Source organism: Sphaerodactylus townsendi, linkage group LG05 (assembly GCF_021028975.2).
Source record: "Sphaerodactylus townsendi isolate TG3544 linkage group LG05, MPM_Stown_v2.3, whole genome shotgun sequence".
NCBI lineage: Eukaryota > Metazoa > Chordata > Lepidosauria > Squamata > Sphaerodactylidae > Sphaerodactylus > Sphaerodactylus townsendi.
In genome coordinates, this window is record NC_059429.1 from 127,101,572 (window position 1) to 127,118,582 (window position 17,011).

General features: G+C 45.9%; 1 protein-coding gene across 1 annotated transcript in view; it reads right to left on the bottom strand.

Moving 5' to 3' along the window:
- Window positions 1–725: 725 nt before the first annotated feature.
- CABLES2 (Cdk5 and Abl enzyme substrate 2) overlaps window positions 726–17,011 on the bottom strand; it is a 74,047-nt gene continuing 57,761 nt past the window's right edge. Inside the window, exons 6-9 of the mRNA XM_048497321.1 lie at window positions 15,811–15,914; window positions 8,623–8,729; window positions 5,771–5,975; window positions 726–3,548 (exon numbers count right to left, since the gene is read on the bottom strand). Of these exons, the coding sequence (XP_048353278.1) occupies window positions 3,408–3,548; window positions 5,771–5,975; window positions 8,623–8,729; window positions 15,811–15,914 (557 nt within the window). The 3' untranslated portion in view covers window positions 726–3,407. The remainder of the gene's footprint in view (window positions 3,549–5,770; window positions 5,976–8,622; window positions 8,730–15,810; window positions 15,915–17,011) is intronic.

A 17,011-nucleotide genomic window follows, 5' to 3' on the forward strand; every position in this document is an offset into this window, starting at 1 on the left:
TTTAAGCTAGATTGGATCTCTTCCTCCCTTCCCCAGCCTTGGAAGAATTATATATCCAAATGAATTCATCTTAAAGGATGCAGTCATATACTTTCCATTATAAACTTCAAAACGATGAAAACGCTGCAATAAGAGAAAAGCATGCTTTAAGAGTATTTTCCAAGTTCCCCCCGTAGTGTAAATATTTTAATCTGGTGGTGGTGGTGGGGGGGGGGGGGGAATGCCATCAAATTACAGCCGACTTATGCAACCCTACAGGGTTTTCAAGGTAAGAAACAAACCAGAGGTGATTTGGTTTGCCATTGCTAGTCTCTGCATAGCAACCCTGGACTCTCTTGGAGGTCTCTCAAGTACTAACTGGGGCCAACTCTGCTTATGAAATTGAGCTAACTGGGACCAATTTTAATCTGAGCCCGCCCCCCCAACCCAAAATTGAGAAAGGTTACGTCTTCAGAAAACTGTAAAATCCTATGCGTGTTCTTATAGCATCCATCAGCTCAAATAGATCCAAACAGAAGTAAAATTTGGATGCTGTGTGGTTTCCGGGCTGTATGGCCGTGTTCTAGCAGCATTCTCTCCTGACGTTTCGCCTGCATCTGTGGCTGGCATCTTCAGAGGATCATCTTCAGAGATCCTCTGAAGATGCCAGCCACAGATGCAGGCGAAACGTCAGGAGAGAATGCTGCTAGAACACGGCCATACAGCCCGGAAACCACACAGCACCCAAGTGATTCCGGCCATGAAAGCCTTCGACAATACAGAAGTAAAATTTCCACTCATTTTATACAACTTAAACAAGGTGATGGTTAACCGGAAGAGATTCAGTTGGAAACAGTGCTGTAATACTGTTGTCAATTGTCAATTGTATTTATGTTGTTTGGAACTTGGCAGACAGATGAAGAGAATTCACACTTTCTGTGAGTTCAAAATATTCATATGAGGAATTAAATGTTTCAGTTCCCCAGGAAATAATGTCCAAACTTGGCTCATATAGAAATAGGAACGCTCTGCATTGTAAAATATCTGCTCAGAAATAAATACATCACTTCTCACGTGAGGAACAGCAACACCATCGTTAATAACTTACAGGATGTTACAACTGCTATTTGACTGGTGCTACTGCAATTACATGTACTAATAGTCAATCCATGGTTAGACAGTAATTTTTAACAATACTTGTATTCATTCAATGGAGTCGGCATGGCCTTATTTTAAAAAGTTAAAGTTTTACATTTATGCATAGGTGACCAGAAAGATGAAAACCAAAACATCAAGGCAGTTCTTTTAAGTTTAAGACTCCTACACTGATAATGCATGCATAAGTTCATATGTTCCCTTCTTCCTTTCAGATTCTTCTAGCACCAATTAGTGATCTCCTTCCCCCAGGATCAGAGGCATATGGGGGGGAAATGGCGCCCAGGGACAACACCTCCTCCGGGAGCCCCCCCCAACGGGTCACGTAGCCCTGCCCCCACATAGCCCCGCTTATGACGTGGGCAGGGCCAAGGGAGCCCGAAGACGACGAGGCAGCAGGACTTCCTGCTGCCTTGTCGTCTTTGCGGTGGAAGGCATCTGGCCATGTGGGGGGCTGATTTTGCGCCGCACGTGGCCAGATTAGTTGCGCCAGGGGACATGGGTTACCACATGTCCCCAGGCAGATACGCCCCCTGCCCAGGATCCAGAATATATGGCATGCTAGAAGACAAGAGGCCCTCTTAATTCTATCGAGGTGTGGTTTCTAGACACTGACTTCTACGTAACTCAGAATAAGGTGCCAGAATTCTGAACACACTGCAGGTGACGGGTCATATTTTTGAGCGTTCCCCTTTGGAAAGAACTCCCTGCATGTATGAAAATTTGCAGATCAAGGAACAGTGTTGATCTGATTTCTGTTTTACTACATCTGTGGTAAAGCATTCAAAAATATGGCTTCTGTTCCTGCAAAGTCACAGTCCAGACATCTGTCTCCTTGTTCTATATCTTATATAGAATTGGCCAAAGTCACAGTTAATAAAAACTTCTCAGTCAAAACACCCAAGTAGTAATTTTGTTCCCTGGCAAACGATATATATCTATATATCTATATCTATGCACATACAAAAGACACATTGATGTGAACCACACTATTGCTTAGAAAAGAAACCCAACACCCCACCAACTCTTCTGCTACAGATTCAGAAAATGGAAGGTCACATCTTAACTTGCGGATAGGCCAAAATATGTAGCTAAAGGTGACAGAAGTTATACTCTCTGTACGAACATCACTGCGCTAGATATGTAACCTCTTAGAATATGGTGATTTGAAAGTACAATAAAGGTCAGGTTCAATAAGGATCATCACAGTGGCAAAAAGTCTAGAAGTCCAAGTTTAAAAAAAGAGCATTTCTTTTTTAAAAAAAAGTCAGACACGCTCAGTTTCATTGGCTTAATTTAGATAACGACAGCTGTACCGGCTGAAACGCTTGAGTCAAGCACGCTCAGGAAAGACAATACATGAAATACATTGTTATAAATAAAACAGTTCTTCATTTCAGGTTACAGGAAGCAGCTACAAAATAAGATTACCATTTTCAACCAGCCACGTTCAGCTCCCGACTCAAGGACAAGTTTAATAGGGGAATTGCTTTGTTGTCGCTGCCTCGTTCAACAAGTGCAACGTTTGAGAAAGGTTTCGATCAACAAAAAACACACACCAACCCCTTCATTCATGATCTACGTAGAACAAACATTATTCTAGAACATACATCCCCTCTGGAAGTGCTCGTGTGGACACACTGGAATCGTTTTCCCTTAATGGGCGTGTTAAAAACAAGGCAAGCAATACATTTGAGAATTCTCCACTAAGCAACGTAACATCTGTTTTCAAAAGAACAGACACACAAGACTGGTACCAGCCCAGACCTAGGCACGTCTTTTCCTCCCCTCCCCAAAACGGTATGATTTAAAAGGTGCGCTTTATGATTTAAATGGTATGAAGTTCTCGGTAATACAATTTGAAAGAGATGCGGGTTTGGAATGGAAGCGAATGTTGTTCTTCGGGTTCGAAGAAGAAACCGACGACCGAGTTTTCAAGGAGGAGGGGGAAGCAACATAGCAATCGATGCTCAGAAGGAAGAGCTAAGTAAAAACCTGGGGGGAAAAAGTCTATATAGTATGCCCAGCAGCTCTGGCGGCAACTGGGTAAGAATCGTTTGTGCTTCAAAGCGCAAAGGTTCTTTTTGGTCACTTTCCACACAGAAAAGCTGTATGGTCCACTTGTTTTCTGGTAGCTCCGCAGGCACCTCGCTGTAGTCTTCACAACCAGCCACATTTGCGACTTAGTCAGATATTGTGCCACTGAAAAGACTAGCAGTCAACACCAAAACTCAGCAAGAGAGCACTAGCGTTTGGCTAGTAGGTCGCTTTTGCTACGATTGCTGCGCGAGGCGCCGGAAGTGAGGTAAGACTTGATTTTCGGGAAGGTAGAGAGCTAGTTCCAAAGCAACGAGTACCGTGAATTCAAATCCAAGGAGATCTCGTCTGTTGAATCGAAACCTCTCTTCTAGCTTCTGTAACAAGATTTTTAAACAAGAAAAGTTTTAATGCTGGGCTGGCCAAAGATCACACCAATGCTCAGAATTGTTTCCAAATTTCTTATTTGATCAATTAAACTTCTCCCGTCACAGATCTCAGGATAGCATGCATAAAGTTTCTTGGAAGTCTGACTTGGAAGTCTGACTTCCAAGACACACAGATGCTCCAGATGTTCATGGACGACAATTCTCATCAGCCCCTGCCAGTATGGCCAATTGGTCATGCTGATGGGAACTGTAGTCCATGAACTTCTGAAGCACCATAGTTTGGCCACCCCTGCTCTACACAGTATTCCATACCACCTTCAAGTAGTGTTCTTCGACCTTTCCAGACCTAGGACCCTCCTCCCTGCTTTAACTCCCAAGCAGCAGGAGCAGAGCCACATTGACATATGACATCACAAGTGACAGTCACATGACAGGAAATGGAGGAGGAACAGTCTTTGTATATGGCTGCTCGAAAAAGAAGAAAAGGAAGACGAAGAGTTTGGATTTATACCCTGCCTTTCTCTCCTGTAAGGAGACTGAAAGGGGCTTACAATCTCCTTTCCCTTACTCTCCTCACAAAAGACACCTTGTGAGATAGGTGGGGCCGAGAGAGTTCTGAGAGAACTGTGTCAAGCCCAAGATTACCCAGCAAACTTTGTGCACAGGAGGAGGAGGAGTTTGGATTTATATCCCCCCTTTCTCTCCTGCAGGAGACTCAAAGGGGCTTACAGTTTCCTTGCCCTTCCTCCCTCACAACAAACACCCTGTGAGGTAGGTGGGACTGAGAGAGCTCTGAGAAGCTGTGACTAGCCCAAGGTCACCCAGCTGGCATGTGTGGGAGTGTACAGGCTAGTCTGAATTCCCCAGAGAGGCCTCCACAGCTCAGGCGGCAGAGCTGGGAATCAAACCCGGTTCCTCCAGATTAGATACACGAGCTCTTAACCTCCTACACCACTGCTGCTCCTAACAGGCTGAAAAGTGCCCACCTCTCAAGGGTCAAAAACTGTCTTGTGGGACCCATTTGTACTACCCATGTGCAGAACAACATTTCTAATGTAGACTATTATGAGCCCTTAACATATTCTGACGATTTTAATCTGTTATATATACACAATATTTTTATTATTTTAAAATTAGCAGCCCTGTGTGCATTTTCTTGACCTTTTGGGTTCTTAATTTTAAATCTGGGAAGCCTTGGTCTCTCTCTGCCCTGTTGTTGGATCTCCAGGACAACTGATTGACTACTGTGTGAAAGGATGCTGGACTAGATAACTCACTGGTCTAATCCAGCAGGGCTCTTTGGGCGTTCGTATTTGTGAAATGGTCCCCTGTCAAAATGGAAGCTTTCAATCCAGCATCAGAAGTACAATGTTGTGCAACCCTCCAGTCTTTTCTTAGCTTTATAGTGACAACATAGAGCAGTGGTGGCGAACCTCTTTGATCTGAGATTGCAAATGCCTTAACAGACCAGGTGATCGGAAGCAACAGCCGCAGAAGGCCATTGCTTTCACATCCTGCATGTGAGCTCCCAAAGGCACCTGGTGGGGGAAGGGGTGGGCCACTGCGAGTAGCAGAGTGCTGGACTAGATGGACTCTGGTCTGATCCAGCAGACTCGTTCTTACGTTCTTATAGGTGGCACTCAGAGCCCTCTCTGTGGGCACAGGCAGAGTTGCCCCCCCCTTCCCCCATCCAGGCTGGCCTGGGCCGCTGGGCTCAATTATTAGCATTAAATCTAAGACCTAGTTTTGGGGAAGCAGTGTAGGTAACCCTGTTAAGTACCCACTGATTTTCATGTGAAGAACTAAAGTGCGATCCTTTACCTGGGAGTAAGCTCGGTTGCTGGCAATGGGGCTTGCTTCTGAGTAAACCCTCCTAGGGTTGTGAATCACCCGTTGCAAGAGTTGCACGGTTGTTTCAAAGCAAAGCCACCGACTACCACCAAGCTTACTCCTGAGTAACGCACGCCTCGGAGCCAACTGTTTTTTTCTAAATGAAAACCTCAGTATTCAGGTTAAATTGCTGTGTTGGCACTTTGCGATAAATAAGTGGGTTTTGGATTGCGGTTTGGGCACTCGGTCTCAAAAAGGTTCGCCATCACTGACACAGAGAGAAGAACCACCATGCAAATCTGACACACAGCTTTAGGGGAAAGGTTTGTAGGGCCTTCAGAGTCCCGGGTGCATAAGAAAGTTGTTCTGGCCATACTTACGTCAATAAGGTGTTTGACTTCATGTTTCCTGAGATCACTGCTAATCTTGGCTGCAAGGAGCACGCAAGCTCCGGCACACAGTTTTCGGTTCTGTTTATTGAGTTTGCCTTGGAGAACAAGCTTCTCGAAGTAAACATAAGCCATGGAGACAGTCACCGGCTCCAGGTTGCATTCCATGCTCAGGTTCCGCATCTCGCGCTTTAAACTGTTTGCGGGAAGGAGGAGACAAAAACACACACATCTATTTTCAAACCCAACTTCCATAGTTTAGGAAACAGACACTTAAACTTTGGATTCTCATTTCTCTTCTTTGCTGGATTGTCTCAGGCCCCTTCTGCATAACAACAATATTTTATTTCGGTCAAAGACCAGAAAATATCAAATATAAAATCCAGATAGTACATTTCCAGACCAGATACAAAATAAAATTGAGGTAACCAGTTTCCAAAGACTGTTTGTTCAAACCATAATATAAGTTCAAGTTAAAAATTGGAATAAAATTTGAATAAAAGATAAAATCATTGATCCAGAGTTCCTATTTTTATTGCCCTGCTTGTCCACGCCTTCTAACCACATAAGCACTAAATTTTGCCACCTCTCTGGTTATATTCGGATTGGCATCTTCTAATAGGCCCCTTCTGCATATGCAGAATAATGCACTTTCAATCTACTTTCACAATCGTTTGCAAGTGGGTTTTGCTATTCCGCATAGCTGCCAAGTGTACTGAAAGTGGATTGAAAGTGGATTATTCTGCATGTGAGGAAGGGGCCTCAGTGTTACACGAATGCCTTTCAGTTCATCAGAACGTTTGCAAAGCGATAATATATCCTTGGTAAGGAGGAGGAGGGAGAGAACTTTTTTCCCTTTTAAAAAGATTACCTCCTATGATAGGGATCTTGCTGGCCAGGTTACACTATGATACAGATGGACATGCTATTGGTATGTAAGGCACAGGACATCTTCTTCCCTAGGCTTAGAATATTTGCGTAACTTGATTCAGAATCAAGTTGGACAAGGTACAGATTTTCAGATGTTCAGAGCTCACAATGTGACATCTGTTTTTTTTTTTTTTGCAAAAACAGACATTCTTTCGGATCCTTGGTAGGAGGAACACGCAGTCAGATGGACTGTGACCAAGGAGGATTCCACGGAGAAGCTGAGACGGGCTTCATTTAACCACTCAAAAAGACAAAAAGGGTTTCTAGCCCCCTTTCCCTTCAGTTGTGGAGCATAGTGCTGACCCCACCAGACATCACAATAAAATTTTACTGCTGGAGTGAATGCCAGAATAGAAAAAAGCCAACAGACCAGATGAACATGTACATTTAGAAGAAGAAGAAGAAGAAGAAGAAGAGTTTGGATTTATGTCCCCCATTTCTCTCCTGCAGGAGACTCAAAGGGGCTGACAATCTCCTTGCCCTTCCCCCCTCACAACAAACACCCTGTGAGGTAGGTGGGGCTGAGAGAGCTCCGAGAAGCTGTGACTAGCCCAAGGTCACCCAGCTGGCGTGTGTGGGAGTGCACAGGCTAATCTGAATTCCCCAGATAAGCCTCCACAGCTCAGGCGGCAGAGCTGGGAATCAAACCCGGTTCCTCCAGATTAGATACACGAGCTCTTAACCTCCTACACCACTGCTGCTCCTTTATGGATGACTTTGTACATTCAGACACAACAAATATCCCAAATACTGAGGTCTACTTCTTAGCAAGATAGGGTTGTACATGAATGGTACCTTAAGTGGCAGCCCATATAAAGTAAGGCCAGATTAAATGTCACAATGCAGCTGTCACTTCTCTCCCTCCGCAATCCAAGTGTTTTGTGATGGCGCCACAAACATACGGGTTTCTCTGTCCATACGGACAGCCAGTGATGCAAGATGGGAAAACGCAAACTGTGAGGCCACGTCCTAAACCAAATTCTACTGAACTCGGCTGTGTGTGTGTAACTAAACATACTGCAGCTGTTGATGGTGGTTGAAAGTGCGGGTCAAGTCACAGCTGACTTATGGCAGCCCTTTAAGTTTTCAAGACAAGGGATGATCGGAGGTGGTTTGCCATTGCCTGCCTCTGTATGGGCTAAGAGAGTTCTGAGAAAACTGCGACTGGCCCAAAGTCACCCAGCAGGCTTCATGTGGAGGAGCAAAGGAACTGAACCCGGTTCTCTAGATCAGAGTCCACCGCTCTTAACCGCTACACCATTTTGGCTCTTCTGCAGCTGTTAGCTCTTCACATTTATTTATTTATTTGATTTTATAGGCCGCCTCATCCCCAAAGGGCTCTAGCGCCGGGAGGAAGGAAGGAACGAAGGAATGAACAAACATAGGTAGGTGAGTAAACCCCTGGGGTTGTTTACAGGTGCATGTCCATCACTGAGGCTCATTCCGCACATGCAGAATAATGCACTTTCAAACTGCTTTTAGTGCTCTTTGAAGCTGTGTGGAATAGCAAAATCCACTTGCAAACAGTTGTGAAAGTGGTTTGAAAACACATTATTTTGCATGTGCGGAAGGGGCCTGAGTAAAACTCCCATACAAATTGTTTCCAGTAGAATAAATCAACACATTTTAGCATTTTCTGCTGAAAATAATAACCTGATCAGTAATCCAGAGATGTTATTTCCAATTATGGGACATAATAGACTATGACTGTAATCCTGTTCATACAGAGTTAGACTTAAGTTCCGCTAAACTAAGTGGGAACAAGTAACCCGACGCAAAGCTGTGTGTATTTAACCATCTCTTTATAGAATGACCATTCAGTAGATGCTTTTTGGGGGGTGGGGTCTGGGGGGAGAGGGAACCAATTTGTCGCAAAGCGGCTTGCCTTTCCCTGCCCTGTGGTCTTTCCTTACCTTCTGATTTTGCTCAGGGTCAGCTTGATGTGAGGAAACTTCTCTTTGAAGGTTTCATTCATATCCTTCTTAAGGTCTGAGGGTTTCACATATTCTATGACTGTGGTCTGAAACGGAAAAAGGTTCACTTTTTATTTTAAAGGCTGGTTTTGACTAGAATAACAACAACAAAGAAATAAAAGGGCCAGTCGCAGGAGACGAAAAGTTAGGCCAAGGCCGACGGTGCAAAATAAGGTTAATATATATTTTATTACTCAGTTAAAATACCCTACACATTCGCCCAAGAGGCTTCTTCAGTGGAATCTGTTAGTCTTGCAGTGGTGTAGTGGTTAAGAGCAGCAGACTCTTATCTGGAGAACTGGATTTGTTTCCACACTCCTACATTCCTGGTGGGTGACCTTGGGCTAGTCACAGTTCTCTCAGGACTCTCTCCACCCCACCTGAAACTTGAAAAATCCATCACTGTCACCTCTTGTGAATGTTATGGGGAGGGGGAAATGGGCCAATTAAAGCTGGGGGAGAATTCATCACTGTCACTCAACAAAGGGAGCTCTGACTCTCCAGTGCTTATAATCTGAAACTTTTCTTGGCCTCAAAGATGCTACTGGCCTCAAATCTAAGCCAGCGTGGTACAGTGGTTAAGAGTGGTGGACTCTAATCTGGAGAACTGGATTTGATTCCCACTCCTCCACATAAGCAATGAGAGCAGCAGTGGCGTAGGAGGTTAAGAGCTCGTGTATCTAATCTGGAGGAACCGGGTTTGATTCTCCGCTCTGCCGCCTGAGCTGTGGAGGCTTATCTGGGGAATTCAGATTAGCCTGTACACTCCCACACACGCCAGCTGGGTGACCTTGGGCTAGTCACAGCTTCTCGGAGCTCTCTCAGCCCCACCTACCTCACAGGGTGTTTGTTGTGAGGGGGGAAGGGCAAGGAGATTGTAAGCCCCTTTGAGTCTCCTACAGGAGAGAAAGGGGGATATAAATCCAAACTACTCCTCCTCCTCCCTTCTTCTTCTTCTTCCCAGATTTGTTTCCCTGCTCCTACACATGAAGCCTGCTGGGTGACCTTGAACTAGCTACGGTTCCCTTCAAACTCTCTCAGCCCCACCTACCTCCCAAGGTCTCTGCTGTGGGCCGGGGAAGGAAAGGCAATTGAAAGCTGCTTTGAGTCTCCTTAAAGCTAGAGATAAGCGAGGTATAAAAACCAACTCTTCTTCTTTTTTTTCCAAAGAAGAGCATAAGATCAGTAGCAAACTCCACAATGCACAAGAGGCTGATCCACAATGAGTGGCAAAATAGTACGTGCCAGGTCAAATCTCCTCCGGCACTCCAATCAAAGAGGCACGATTCAGCAAGCTTCCACCAAACGTTCCTGTCCACACATGCACCTGGTTGGTCCCATAGTCTACATCTGATCCCAGATTTGTGTATCCTTCTTTTGGTGCGATAAGGAGCAGCAGTGGCGTAGGAGGTTAAGAGCTCGTGTATCTAATCTGGAGGAACTGGGTTTGATTCCCAGCTCTGCCGCCTGAGCTGTGGAGGCTTATCTGGGGAATTCAGATTAGTCTGTACACTCCCACACACGCCTGCTGGGTGACCTTGAGCTAGTCACAGCTTCTCGGAGCTCTCTCAGCCCCACCTACCTCACAGGGTGTTTGTTGTGAGGGGGGAAGGGCAAGGAGATTGTAAGCCCCTTTGAGTCTCCTGCAGGAGAGAAAGGGGGGATATAAATCCAAACTACTCCTCCTCCTCCTCTACTTTTCATTGCAGACAGTTCCTCTTCCATGAACCCTTGGGCACAACAACTTTGCCATGTTGAAACTAAGCCTGTTCAACCAGAATCAATGTTTCTTCTTCTTCAATTCTTCTTCTTCTTCAATTCTTCTTCACTTCTTCTCCTCCTCTTCTCCTTCTTCTCCTCTCCTCTCTCCTCCTCCTTCTTCTTCTTGGTGATTATAACTATGATGCCAGCTTAGATGTTCATCAACCTGGAGGTTAATTTGCTCATCAACATTCCAAAGCGTGGCCCTCGCTGTCAAGAAGGCAACTTCAGAGCAAGAAGACATTCCTGGCCTGGTGTCATGCCATGCTAAGTGTATTACAGCCCAGTCCTCCTGCATCTAGGCCGTTGCTGGGGAACTGCAGATGGAAAAAAGTCTTAATCTCTTTGAGGACAGAAGGTTTCCAAAGCTCTCGGGTAATCTCTTAATCCTGTGATCCTTGGCACTTCAACTGAGGTGCGGGACGGAGAGTTTAGGCGGCTTCTCTTTTTGGCAACGCGCCCGAAGAAACGCTATCCGATTCCCAGGGGTATTTTGACGAGCAGGTGTAGCATTGGAGGGAAGTTAACCACCCTCCAGCCCTGCGATAAGGCGAAGTAACAGCTGTTTGCTGGGAACCAGTACCATAAAGTGGCTACGTAACATAGGCCATTAACCCCATAATGAAATCAGAGCCTGTGACAACTACCGTGCCAGGTCAAAGCGAGGGGTTATCCAGTCCGACAGCCAATTTGAAATAACATCCAACCAAACACTCCAGAGAATGCAGAAACTAGATTTGATGGTGTCAGCCAGTTACGGGGTTGCTATCTCCAGCGTACAGCTCTTTCCTAGCAGCTGGAAATGCCACCGGCATTTATGTACCACTTCGGGGCACTCAACGCAGATAACACAGTTCTGGGCACCGCAATTCAAGGAGGATATTGGCAAGCTGGAACGGGTCCAGAGGAGGGCAACCAAAATGGTCAAAGGTTTGGAATCCATGCCCTAGAAAGAGAGACTCAGGGAGCTGGGGATGTTTAGTCTGGAGAAGTGAAGGTTAAGGCGGGACATGGCAGCCATGTGTAGATATTTGAAGGGATGTCGTGTTGGCGAGGGAGCAAGCTTGTTTTCTGCGGCTCCAGAGACAAGTCCAGGAGTAGTGGGTTCAAGGTGAAGGAAAAGAGATTCCACCTAAACATCAGGAAAACCTTCTGACACTAAGGGCTGTTTGACTGTGGAACGCACCACCTCGGAGTGTGGTGGAGTCTCCTTCTTTGGAGGTTTTTAAAGAGAGGCTGGGTGGCCATCTGTCAGGAGTGCTTTGATTATGTGTGCCTGCATGGCAGGGGGTTGGACTTGATGGCCCTTGGGGTTTCTTCCAACTCTCTGATTCTATGAACACACGCCATTAGTACAACCACCTTGTAAGGTAAGGGAAATTTCAGTATTCTTTTATTTCAGATATGGGGGTGGGTGGGGCTGAGAGATGGCGGTTTGCCAAAGGGAATTTGGGGCCAATATGGGATTTAGACTTTTTGGTTCACATCTAATTCCAGTTCCTAATTAGGAAAAAAAATGCCACTTTCCAAAAGACCTGCTCAAGGAAGCTCGCAAAGTAAAATGCAATAAAATTCTAAAACTAGCTGTGGTGAGTTTTCCGGGCTGTGTGCCCGTGGTCTGGTAGTTTTTGCTTCTAACGTTTCGCCCACTACGGCTGGCATCTTTAGAGGCATGTCATAGAAAGATGTGTTTCTCTCTTTAGCATGGTGCAGAGTGATGGTGTGGTGGGGTATATGTTTTGTCTAATATACCCCGCCACACGATCACTCCCCATCATGCCACAGGGAGAAACACATCATATGCCAGCCGTAGATTCGGGCAAAACATTAGGAGCAAAAACTACCAGACCACGGGCACACAGCCCGAAAAACCCACCACAGCCTGTTGATTCTGGCTGTGAAACTGACAATACAAACTCATTACACTTACCTACAACACTAACTTGTAGATCTATATCTGAGATCTATTGCATATTTATATTACACTAGCGGGCCTGGCCACGCGTTGCTGTGGATCAGTCTGGTGAAGTGGAAAAGAAAGAAAAAGGGAAGCAAATAGTTCGAACGTGTGTCATTGCACAATGCTTGCAAGGGAGGGGAGGGGCAAGAGGCCCCTCGCTCCCCTCCCTCTCTCCCGTTCCCTTGCATGGCACCCTGCCCCATCAAGGAAGGCATGGTTGTTTCCCTTGTATCAGAGGGTGTTGCTTTGACGGCCAGCAGATGGTGCTGTTGAGGAACAGAACTGTGGTTCCAACTGTCACAAGTTTGGCATGTACACAATAACTGGCACAGTTGTGACATGTACACAACAGGAGGTGTGGAAACTGTATGGAAACCTGGCCGCACGCGAATACGACGTTGTGTGAAAATTTCAAAGCAATCGGTCCAGGAGTTTGGGAGATTACCTGTCAGCAGAAAAACGCACTGATATATTTATATATAAATAGATTGTTTATTTATAATCCACCCTTTCTTGCTGGGTCTTAAGGTGCATGACACAGGTTAAGTATACACAGTCCACAAGGTGAAACATCCAACAGACAATCCAACAGGGTTTGCTTTTGAAATCTGGGTTCAACCAAAGGTGAAGCAAAACATAAGTCTTCTATTCTTTGCCGTCATCACTAATGACCAAGGACAAATCTATCCTCAGAGAACTTGTCTAGTGTTCTTTTTTTAAATCACATGGGCCCACTGCCACGTCATCTAGTCATTAATTCTGAAGGTTGGGGAAACATCCTGTGAAATCTCATCAGTCAAACCCTCAGCGAGTTGACACAAAACGGGACAAGCGGTTCTTGGATTATTGAGGGACGATCAAGCTCACTGCACTCTTTAAAAACAGTGAACAATTATGTTTTCAGCACAGGGAGAGACACACTTTGAACTATTCCCAAAGGCATTATTGAAGAGTGAGGGTTAGAATAATAGAATGATAGAGTTGGAAGAGAGTCCAAGGGCCATCAAGTTCAACCCCCACACAATCAAAGCACTCCTTAACAGACCAGGTGATCGGGAGCAACAGATTTCAGAGGGTCTGAGTGGAACGAGAGAGGGAGGCAGGGAGAGAGGTGTATATATGTCTTAACAGACCAGGTGATTGGGAGCAACAGCCGCAGAAGGCCATTGCTTTCACATCCTGCATGTGAGCTCCCAAAGGCACCTGGTGGGCCACTGCGAGTAGCAGAGAGCTGGACTAGATGGACTCTGGTCTGATCCAGCTGGCTTGTTCTTATGTTCTTACGTTCTCCTGTCAGATGGCCATCCAGCCTCTCTTCATAAACCTCCAAAGAAGGAGATTCCACCACACTCCGAGGTAGTGCATTCGAACAGCCCTGACAGTAAGAAAGTTCTTCCTAATGTTTAGGTGGAATCTCTTTTCCTTCACCTTGAATCCTTTACTCCTGATCCTAGTCCCTGGAGCAGCAGAAATCAACCTTGCCTTCTCACCAATATGGCATCCCTTCAAATATCTAAACATGGCTATCATGTCATCTCTTAACCTTCTCTTTGATAACAAAACATTCCCAGCTCCCTGAGTCTCTCCTCGTAGGGCATGGATTCCAGACCTTTGGCCATTTTGGTTGCCCTCCTCTGGACCTGTTCCAGCGTGTCAATGTCCTTCTTGAATTGCAGTGCCTAGAACTGTACACAAGGTCCCTTCTCAACAATTTTTTCTTGCAGAAGGAAATATGAAGTCTGCACTCACAAAACTAAAAAGTTCTCCCTTGAACTGTAGAGTCACAACAGTGATATACAGGCACCCAGGCCTGGTATTTTAATTAATATATACACCTCTCTCCCTGCCCCCCACTCTCGTTCTATCCAGACCCTCCGAAATCTGCTTGTAAAGATTATAAGCACTGCGTCACTGCTGTAACAAAATTTATGTTACGGAGGGACTTTCGAGCTTTCTTGGGATTGTAGGGTGCCCCTTGCAGAGATGGAGGCTTATACTGGAGTATGTCTCACTTCTGTTGAATGTTGTGTGCATAAAGTGCTGGCAAGTTGCAGTTAATTTAAAGTGACCTCATAAGGTTTCTGGCTCTGACCTGGATGGTCCAGGCTAGCCCGATCTCGTCAGCTTTTGGAAGCCAAGGAGGGTTGTCAGTACTTGGATGGGAGACCACCAAGGAATTCAAGGGTTGATACACAGAGGCAGGGGATGGCAAACTGCCTCTGAATGTCTCTTGCATTAAAAACTCTAAGGGGTGGCAAGAAGAAGAAGAGGAGGGGGAGGAGTAGTTTGGATTTATACCCCACCTTTCTCTCAAAATGGCTTACAAGCTCTTTTCCCTTCCTCTCCCCACAACAGACATCTTCTGAGGTAGGTGGGGCTGAGAGAGTTCTGAAGAACTGTGACTAGCCCAAGGTCACCCAGCAGGAATGTAGGAGTGGTGAAGAATCTGGTTGCTGCTGGTAAAGCGTAGACGATTGGGGAAGGCAATGGCAAACTACCCCATAAACATAGTCCACCTAGTAAACGTTGTCATGTGACATCACCCCATGGGCCAGTAGAAGAAGAAGAGTTTGGATTTATATCCCCCCTTTCTCTCGTGTAAGGAGACTCACGGTGGCTTACAAGCTCCTTTCCCTTGCTCTTTCCACAACAGACACCTTGTGAGGTAGGTGGGTCTGAGAGAATTCAGAGAGAACTGTGACTAACCCAAGGTCACCCAGCAGGAATGCAGGAGTGCGGAAACACATCTGGTTCACCAGATAAGCCTCTGCCACACAGGTGGAGGAGTGAGGAATCAAACCCGGTTCTCCAGATTAGAATTCACCTGCTTTTAACCACTACACCATGCTGGCTGTAGTCTGGAGATGCTGTAATTCTGGGGACCCCCAAGTCCTACCAGGAGGCGGCATCCCAAGCAGCCGAAGGGAAAGAGCAGTGATGGTTTTATTTTTGCAAAGAACTGGTCATATTCCTACACTCATTCTCTTGCATGAATAAATCAGGCCTGACACAAACTTCTGAGTCATCCTTCCTTCCTTAGTGGTTGGTTCTGTGACAGGTGGCCAGCAGGGAAATGAAGTTAAGGATCAGCCACTCCATCCACCCCTGTGAGAAAGCCCAGGATTTGCACCCTGAATGCACGCTGAAGACCAGTGATAAGGAAGTTATGCTCACCCGGCAGAAGAGACCTTAAGATAAGGTCTGGTTCACCAGATAAGCCTCTGCCACTCAGGTGGAGGGGTGGGGAATCAAACCCGGTTCTCCAGATTAGGATCCGCCTGCTCTTAACCACTACGCCACGCTGGCTTAACCACCACAGCACGATAAGCTGATCGTGACTGCAACTAGCACAACAAACAAAACTCCAGTTACCTGGGCGCCAAGGATCTGTACTCTCAGCGCCTTACCATGTATGAAGCAAAGATGAGGACCCGCTTATGCTTCCCACATGGCCACTGGGGGTCATCGAGGAGATTGGGGTTGTACTCGGCTAACTCGCCGACTTCATTTCCTGCAAGGGGAAAAGAAAGAGATACATGATGCACCTCCCAGCATGGTGAAGTCTGAAGAAAAGAACGCACATCGACCTCCTTTGCAAACTCCAGAAATCAATTGCAAACAGGAAGAGGGAACAGACAACGCAAGAGGCCTTCCTGAACTTCTGAGATGCTTCTTCGTAAAGCAAGAACAGAGCTCTTATTTGGCTTGGAACACGCTGGCCTGGACTAGAGGGACAGACAGAACAATATTTGCTGCTTACCTTTCCCCTCGGGTGTTGCTCACCCTTTCCCCCACCACCCCAAAGCCCTCTGATGTTATTCCTGTCGTCGGAATTCAGATCGTTAGCTCCTTGGGGCAGGGACCTTTGACTTATGTCTGTTCTTCTGTTAAAATGCACAAACAAAAAAAAAGGGAACAGACCCTGCAAAACTAGCATTAGGGACCTAAAAGGTCACGAAATCGTTTAAGGAGGCACTAAATCTAAAATGGCTAACTATCAAGAACACATCTGTATGTATTCATCTCAAATTAAAACGATCCACACTTGTAAAAAGCAAACAATAGCCTACCCTACGCACACAATATCACAATTACGATACACAGAGGGATCCCACATAAGAACCTAAGAAAGAGCCTGCTGGATCAGACCAGAGTCCATCTAGTCCAGCACTCTGCTACTCGCAGTGGCCCACCAGATGCCTTTGGGAGCTCACATGCAGGAGGTGAAAGCAATGGCCTTCTGCTGCTGCTGTTCCCGAGCTAAGGCATTTGCAACCTCAGATCAAGAAGGATCAAGATTGGTAGCCAGAGATCGACTTCTCCTCCATAAATCTGTCCAAGCCCCTTTTAAAGCTATCCAGGTTAGTGGCCATCACCACCTCCTGTGGCAGCATCTTCCAAACACCAATCACACGTTGCGTGAAGAAGTGTTTCCTTTTATTAGTCCTAATTCTCCCCCCCCCCACCCCAGCATTTTCAATGAATGCCCCCTGGTTCTAGTATTGTGAGAAAGAGAGAAAAATCTCTCTCTGTCAACATTATCTACCCCATGCATAATTTCATTGACTTCAATCATATCCCCCCTCAGACGTCTCCTCTCCAAACTAA